General features: G+C 39.6%; 1 protein-coding gene across 1 annotated transcript; it reads right to left on the bottom strand.

The window, feature by feature from the left end:
* Nucleotides 1-1,803: 1,803 nt before the first annotated feature.
* Nucleotides 1,804-7,829, bottom strand: tmem106c (transmembrane protein 106C). The gene is made up of 7 exons (XM_086159938.1): nucleotides 7,472-7,829; nucleotides 5,910-5,973; nucleotides 5,378-5,537; nucleotides 4,582-4,722; nucleotides 3,306-3,355; nucleotides 3,119-3,172; nucleotides 1,804-2,949 (listed from the first exon to the last, which is right to left on the bottom strand). Exons 1-7 carry the CDS (start codon nucleotides 7,683-7,685, stop codon nucleotides 2,793-2,795), a joined length of 840 nt encoding a protein of 279 aa, XP_086016064.1. The 5' UTR covers nucleotides 7,686-7,829; the 3' UTR covers nucleotides 1,804-2,792.
* Nucleotides 7,830-8,297: the final 468 nt, after the last annotated feature.

The following is an 8,297-nucleotide window of genomic DNA, read 5'->3' as shown; positions in this document are numbered from 1 at the left end:
AACATCTAACATGTGCTGTTCCTCTGATGGACTCATTCCTGATCCTATCCATCTCCATCACTCCCAAAGAAAACCTCACCATCTTCATCTCTGCGACCTCCAGCTTGACCTCCTGTCTTTTCATCAAGGTCACTGTTTCGAGACCAAATAGCGTCACTAGTCTCACCACTGTCTTGCACACCTTTTTCTTTCATTCTGGCCTTCTATCACATAGTACCCCTGACACTTTTCTCCACCCATTCCAACCTGCTTGAATCCGTTTCTTTACCTCTTATCCACACTCTCCATTGCCCTGGACTTTTAATCCAAAGTACTTGAAAATCTCCAACTTCTTGATCTCCACTCTTTGTACCCTCACTGCTCCATTCATTCGCACACATATATTCTGTCTTGCTGCAACTAGAGAGTCAGACTAGGTGGCCCGGGCATCTGGTCAGGATGCCTCCTAGTCGCCTCCCGGGGGAGGTATTCTGGGCATGTCCATCTGGGAGGAGGCCACAGGAAAGACCCAGGACACACTGGAGAGACTATGTCTCTAGGCTGGCCTGGGAACACCTTGGGATCTCCACAGAAGAGCTGAACCATGTGGCTGGGGAGAGGGAAGTCTGTACATGTATATGTTTATTATATCATAATGCACTTGCACATATGAAAAATTTTAAAACTTACAAACTATTTGCAATTGTTTTAATCTAGTCTTCACTCTATGAGATTCGACCAGAGGTGCAGTTTCCTGCCGTTTCTCAATCATGACCCACTAGCACTTGAACAGAATTAGTTATATCTTCCATCATTACATACCAAAAAGTCAAGATGTGACTGATGCGTTTAAGTACAAAGCAGGCTGCTGTTCCACATGTCTGTCAAGGCAGTATGTAGGCAAGAGAGGGCGCTAACGTACTAGAGTATTTGTAAAGAATCTACTTCACAAAGTTGTGAAAAAAAAACAATTTTCCACAGTCGGCTCTGTAAATTTGCGGTCCCAAAGGACCAACTAACTGCAGAAAAAGTACATATTGATGTGTTTGCGTGTGTGTGTGTGTGCAGGGGGGGGCTGATGATATCAGAATGGCAAATTAATAAGAGCCAATGAAGGACTATCATTTTTATATTGAAGTGTATAAAAATTTTGTTGTAAACACTTTTTGCCATAGGATTTTATAGGAAAAAGTCATGGACCCCTGGTTAAAGATTATTCTAAGGCAGGGGTGGCAATTATTTTGGCAGGCAAGCCAAACTTTTCTTATTTCTTGCACGGGCCAACTAGGTATCAAGTTAATTGAACAAAATGAAAATTTCAATTTAAATATTTAAATGTTTTGGCATTTTATTTCAATTTTAAAATCATTAATGATCATATAAATATGCCGACACTATTTGAATTTAATCATCCGTACAAAATTAAACAAAAGGAAAAATAAAGAGTTTCTAAATTCAGTATTGATTGAAAATTCTTCTTAAAACATTTTAAGAAAATAGTTTGGCGGGCCAGATAGAAAAGAGAAACAGGCTGGATGTGGCCCGCGGGCCGTAAAATGCCCTGGTGTGTTCTAAGGGAAGGTTTACAGAAATATCATAAAAGAGAGGGTCCTGTTTATGGGGGGGATACATATAGAATACTGAATGAAATGTGAGAAGAAAACTTAACTATTTAGAAATGGGTCTAGCTATACTGGTTGTATTTTGAACAACCATATCAACTTTAGTTGATGATATGAGTACTTTACCCCTCCCAGTCAATTCATGTTGTGGATAAGTGTGTTCTTGCAAGCAGGCAAACAAAACTTTAACATCTGACAAAAATGTGAAAACCGCTTATTTTATTTATTACGTCTTCTCTAATTTTTCTTAGACCCAAGCAGAAAAATATATACCGCATTAAAAAAAAAAAAAAACACAAATAAACAGTCCCAAAAAAGTCTGATAAAATCTTTCATCCAATAAAGCAAAAATTTACAAACTGTCCCTTTAAAAATACATGAGTGCAAAGATTCCTTGTTTTGTGTATTACAAAAAATCCATACTGCAACAGAAGTCATTTGAGACTAGTAGCCTTTATCTAATCACTGCTGTGAGGGAATCGCTGAAGTCCAACAGGACTGAGAAGATATGTTAAGACTTGAAAAAAGTAAAAGATTTCTTTATTGGAATCTTAACTGTTGAATGGCACAGCAGAAGGCCTCTTTCAGTAGCACAGCTTTGGCAGGTCAGTAAATTCATACCAAGGAGCCTCACTGGTTCCTTCAATCTGAGAAAATTATCACCAGAAACTATGGAACTCAATCCTGAATCCAAAAATAACAGTGATTCAACTTCATATGTTCTCACTTCAAAAATGTGTCAGTGATCAGATAAAGCAGCACATTCAAAGTAGAAAACCACAAAATTACCTATACTGGGCTTGACCTAACAGCTGGTCAGCTCTTGCTGTTCTTTTTAAAAGCGGGATCAGCAGTCTTTGGTCATCCTGACTCCTCCGATGTCATGCAGCTGCTAGAAAGTTTTCCTGATGTTCCTTCAGCCATTATGTTAACTTTTTCAATTTAAAAAAGGTAATCCCTTAAGAAACTATGACTTGAAGTTTACCAAAAACCAGTGGTTTAAAAGAGGGGAGTGTTAGCAGTAAACTTAATTTACAGGCAAGAAGCAACTGCTGTGGTTGCCTTTTACACTGTTAGTGTGGAAGGCAGGAAATCACATTATGTGCCAACTCTATGTTTGACAACTGCTGGCTGCTCAGGCTGGAAGTGTGTGTGCGTGTCCTGTTTCCCATGTCTTCTAGGATAGAGGGCTCACAGTTGCGGCGGGCTCAAGAATTCAGTCAACATGCTGCGCCAGTGCTGAACTTTTTTCTGGTGATAGGTGGTGTTGGAGCCACAGTCAATGTAACGATAGGCTTCAAGGCTGTTCTGGGATGTTCGCACCATGTAGGAGGTTTTTACTGAGGTTCTGTAAACAGAGGGTGCAGGAAGAAACTCAATTTACTCAACTGCTGAAAAACAGCACATTCATCTTTACTAAAAATGGCTAAACTTTACAGGACAGCAAGCACTATTTCACAATAATAAAACAAATACATAACTACAGTGGATATAATCTTTGAAGCAGATATACTTACTGCATGAATACGACAATGTTGTGCACCTTGATGGACGGCATGGTGCAGAAGGCACTGCAGGAGCCAAATATTTACAATGTTAAACGATAAGTGAGCCTTCTGGAAAGGCTTGATTTTTTTGTGATTTTTCTTTGACACGATCCAGATGAGAAAGGTTGGATACATTTCAAAAGAGAGCAACACTTACTAGACATAAGGTGTGCTGCTTCCGATCTCCACGTTGACTGTGTAGTTCACCTAAAATGATGGGGACATTCATCTACAATTAGCTTTCATTAGCTATAATGAAGGTTATCAAGCTGATGCTCGTCTGGAGTCAGTTTTCAGCACCACAGAGTTGCATTGTATGGACAAGGACATGGAATTTACCTTCACCAGCAGACAGAGGCAGCTGGCTAAGGCAGTCAGCACCATCAAGGGAGAACCAGTAGAAACAGTGACGTACAGATATCTGAGCACTGTCTTTGACAGCCTCCTGAGGTTCTCCTCAAACACTGAGGACATCCTCAGGAAATGTCATTGGTGGCAGTATCTGCTCGGGAAGCTAAGGTCATTTGACATGAGAAGTACCATCCTGACCATGTTCTAATACTCCTTTATTGAGTAGAAGACCTTGTCCTTCACCTGCCAAAGTCTGCTCTATAGTCGTTGGCCAACCCATCAGATCTCTCTCCCACTTCCACGACCAACAAGCTATAAGCCAATATATTCCTTTTCACATCCTATCCCCAGTATGTGGGTGGCTCCTATCAGGAGACAGGCTCTACTACCCCGGTTACAAAACCAAACGGAAGAGGGCAACCTTCTTCCCCAAAGCTGTCAAACTCCTGAACTCCCAACAGCTCTGGAAATCACCCTCACCACCCCTCCCTCCACCCTTAATGTTGTGCTGCTAGTGTTATATTTATTGTGTCTTTGCATAAATGTACAGTTTTTCTTCTGCCCATTGTACAGATGTGAAGTTATTTATAGATGTACAGCCATTTACATAGATGAAAAGATTATTTACAGATGTTTGATTTTACTTCACTTTTAACACTATTAGCCAACATCCTTCAATGAATGTTACAGATTCGATATCTGCTACAATATCATCTTGGAAAAATCCCAGTTGCTTCCCACTCTCCATAAAATCAATCAGTCAATAAATAAATAAAATCACAGTTTATTTGAATGCTGTAATTATGGCATAATATTGGCTGGGGTAGTGAAAGCTAAGCGAACTATCAAACTGCATTTCAAGACCTGTAGAGGCAACAGTAGGGCTTTACATTTATTATAGCCTGCAAAGTCAATTCTGACAAAGGTCCTTTTGGTTTCTTTTGTCCTGATAAAACTATGAGGCTGGTGAGAAATGAATTTTAGAGATGGTTCTGTTTTTTTTCTTCTTCTTTTTTTTTTTTTTAAATCCATGTCAATGGCTGTTTTAGATCATCAGCTGAGAAATGTCACTAATAACGTACCTGTCTCTCGCTGAGTGGTAAAATAGTTGTGGCATTGTCAATTTGCTGCGTGCCGATAACCATCTTCATGTAAAGGACCTGACAGCTCAAGCTCTGTACCAGCACCGAGAAGAAGTTAGGGTTGCTGAAGTTTAGTGTGCTCTGAGAACCAGACACAGAGAAACATTTTAGAGGAACATCAGGAGAAATGAAGACAAGCATCAATTCATAAAAGATCCAATTGACATTTTGTTACAATGTAAAAATATATAAATAAAGATTTTTTTATTTATATACCACAGTTTAGCACACATAATCCTAAACATCCCACCTACTGTCTCGTAATACGATTTCAAATTATTGGAATAAGTAAATATCGTTCATTCATGAAAATGAGCCACTGGTTGCACGTGGTCACAAGATTCCTGATAAAGTCCATTCTCAGAGCACGTGTGACCTGGAGGCTTTTGAGATTTTCACAACACCTGTTTCTGTTGACTATTGGACAAGATTTAGCTTATATTTGTGGTGGGACAAATCATGCATGTGGGTCCACAAAATAAATCTGAAGTTAAATTATATTTTGTTAATCTAATTTTAAAACATACAGCTAAGACAATGAAGTTTATGAACCACAAAGTAAAAACATAAACTTTGATGATGAAATTTTGGCTTGACGGGGGCTTGAAATTATACACTTCTATATATAATCCCCAAAAAGTCCTGAAAGGACAGTTTCAAGGGGAAAATTATGAATATTCAAGGGAAATATCAACAATTAGATAAAAGCATTCATTTAACACAGGAGAAAACCTACCGTCATATTCATGAGCACCTTCAGATTAGTGTGGTCGAAGTGCACGGTCACTGAGCGCAAACCATCATCAACAACAATGACGGAGCGAGGGAAGAGAAAGAAGGCCACCAGCGAGGAGGCAAGGAGGCATAGCACCACTGACAGGACCACGTACAGTTTTCTGAAACAAACAAAACTTTGATAAGACAGACATCGTACATTCGAGCCACCCCTGTAAAGCCCCCCGAAAAGAAAAGATCACCAGCAAATTAGAAATGATTGACGAGGGAGAAAAATGGAAAAAAAAATATGTTGAAACATTTCCACTAGTTACACAATATGGTGTCTGATTAGGTATGGAGATTATAACATGAAATAGGTTGCTGTAACAAAAGGTAGCTCTGCCAGTGTGTTCTCAGCCTGATTGGGAGTTTAACAGTACTTTTATTTCACTACAACAATTTCTAAAACTGCATTCAAAAATTCTGAGATGGAAAGCTCAATAATTGGATTGCAAAAAAAAATCTTTATTTGATAAAGATAGGTAACTTACGTTCTTTGAGGCTGCAGCCTTTGATCACTATAAGGAATCAATGCAACCAATTCATTCACTTGTTCTGTAAGACAAAAGATAAAACTGCTTGATTAACAAGGACTTTTTTTTTAACAAAAATCAAATAAGCCATTCGGGATAAAAATGTACCTCCTGACATTCTTCTATGAAGGGAGATACATTTTTGGTAATTCACTAAATTTCTTGTCGATCCTGGGTGTATTTTCTGTCTGATTTTTTAGGTAAATTCTTGCTGTTTTTGTGGTTTTAAGCAAGCTTTTAAACCATTTTCAGTGATGTCTTACCAGTTTCAACTTTGAATTTGCAATGGCACAGCTGTAACTAGCTTCATGTATATCAGTACATTTAAACTACATTTGCAAGTACATCCCTTGGTAGAAGGATTAAATTCACACACCTATTTCTTTTAAATGAAAAGGTCAAATTTGTGTGTATATTCTTTTTTCCTGGTCCAATTTCCTATTTTCTGTACATTCATAAAATATCCCAATTTTATTTAAATCATAGCTGGAGTAGAACATTTGGAAAAAATCTTCAAGATATTTAACCTTTAAACGGCATTGCTCCACTCAATTTTATTTTATTTTTTAAGTTGTATTCTTGACAACCAATAAGCCTGTCGACTACATTGCATTTATTTCAAGAAGTTTCTTATGTGATCCATAAAAGTCAAAAAGGAACATCACCAAACTCCCCCAAGTGGCCAAATCTGAAAATGGCACTATCGAGTCGAAGCCGAAGAATGAAGACTACTACATTGTTTGACAGAAGTTTTTTTTTTTTTCCCTTCGGAAATAAATTTGTGTCACAAAGTATAGCCTTGGCATGTGGTTGTGAATGAGAAGGACCCAAATGAAATGTGGACGTTACAGTTAACAGAAGTAAGGAGGATGGAAGATTTTAAGTACCCGGGGTCACAGGAGGTGTAGAATAGGGGAAGAAATATGTGCAAGAATAAGAATAAGAACAACTTTATTAATCCCGAAGGAAATTGCTGTGCCAGAGTTACAGAAAATATAACAGTAATAAATAATAAAAGAAATGCAGAATTAGAAATAAAAATAAACTATAAACTATAAAGCAGGTTGGAATTTGGAACAGGTGGAGATGCTGCAAGTGTCAGGTGGAATATGTGAGAAGAGGATCAGCCAGAAAGAAAGGTGTACAAGAGGCCGACAATGTTGTGCGATTTAGAGGAAATAAGAAATGAGTTGAAGATGTTGAGCGACAAGGATGGGTAGGATTGGCAATGAGTCCATCTGAGTGACAGCATATTGATGATGATGTTTTGGGGATAGTCAGAGAGACCAAACTGAGATGTTTGCTCATGTACAGAGGAGGCAGAAGGATGCTGAGGCTGGAACTGCCAGGTGGACTGAAAGAGGACAAGAAGTTAGTTTGTGCGGGTTAGATGGATGGTTGACGATTCTCTGTGGTGAGCGCTGAAGGAAAACGAAGAAGATCCTGCAGAGGTACATGAGAGTGCGATATTCGTGGAAGTGGGCTACGCCTGACACGCAACGTGAGCTAAACACGCTCACCTGAGGGGATGCGCCCGGTGCCCTGGCACGTCGGACATGTGATGCTGTCCCTGCCGGTGAACTCCACGTAGGGAAACTGCGCAATATCCTCCCGTCGACCGAGCCCGTCGAGGGAGTCGTTGTCCGAGTCTCTGTCCTCCCCCCGCCGTCCAATGCTCCTGCCCTCCGGCAAGAGGGACAGGCTACTGGCACTGCGGGACAACCGGTTCCCCATGGCGGCTGTACTCGACGGCGGCCGGTCCAGCGGGGCTTTTCTCTCATGGACGAACTCCACTCGTCAGGGCGCCATTTAGCCCGAAGTGCTAAAGCGAATCGGCTGTGATTGACAGCTAGCGGCTTTATGTCCGTCGAGCTCGAATCAGCTGACCGAATCAAAATGACATGATGTTGTTCGGGGTGGCGTCTTCTTCTTCTTTTTTTTTTTTTTCTAAACAAGTGAGTTGTTGTGAAAGTTGCCTACGGGTGATAACAGCCCCGCACAAAAGAATTATACAAACATCCTTAACTTTTAAAACCGCTCTCGTGTCAACTTCGTCGCTGATACGCACTGCGTACACCTTGTTCCTTTTCACACTGTGGTGCCTTCATGAACCCTTGGCAAGCAGAAACACAACCAACCGGCTGGTTAAGTCGACGTTCAATATTAAATATATCAATATATTAGAAATTTAAGAAGAAAGAAATAAGCTGCAAAACATGTTGGGAATACACCTGCATCAATCATTATTAGCAGCAAAAAAAATAAAAAGTAATATATTTCTATATATACGAGGCATGAAAGCATTGAAAAATGAGCGTCCATTAGTCTTACAATAAAAACACAATT

This window comes from Fistularia commersonii, chromosome 14 (genome assembly GCF_037954325.1).
Source record: "Fistularia commersonii isolate RoL2024-O1a breed Wild chromosome 14, RoL_Fcom_v1.0, whole genome shotgun sequence".
In the NCBI taxonomy this organism is placed as follows: Eukaryota; Metazoa; Chordata; class Actinopteri; order Syngnathiformes; family Fistulariidae; genus Fistularia; species Fistularia commersonii.
This window is presented reverse-complemented; position numbering and strand designations above follow the sequence as displayed.

What these genes read in the sequence shown, in the direction of transcription:
- tmem106c (XM_086159938.1), bottom strand. Translation starts at nt 7,685, where the DNA reads ATGGGGAACCGGTTGTCCCGCAGTGCCAGTAGCCTGTCCCTCTTGCCG. An exon ending in CACCGGGCGCATCCCCTCAG is followed by an intron (nt 5,974 to 7,471) that starts GTGAGCGTGTTT and finishes TTTGTCTTACAG; the next exon opens with AACAAGTGAATGAATTGGTT. An exon ending in AGGCTGCAGCCTCAAAGAAC is followed by an intron (nt 5,538 to 5,909) that starts GTAAGTTACCTA and finishes TGTTTGTTTCAG; the next exon opens with AAAACTGTACGTGGTCCTGT.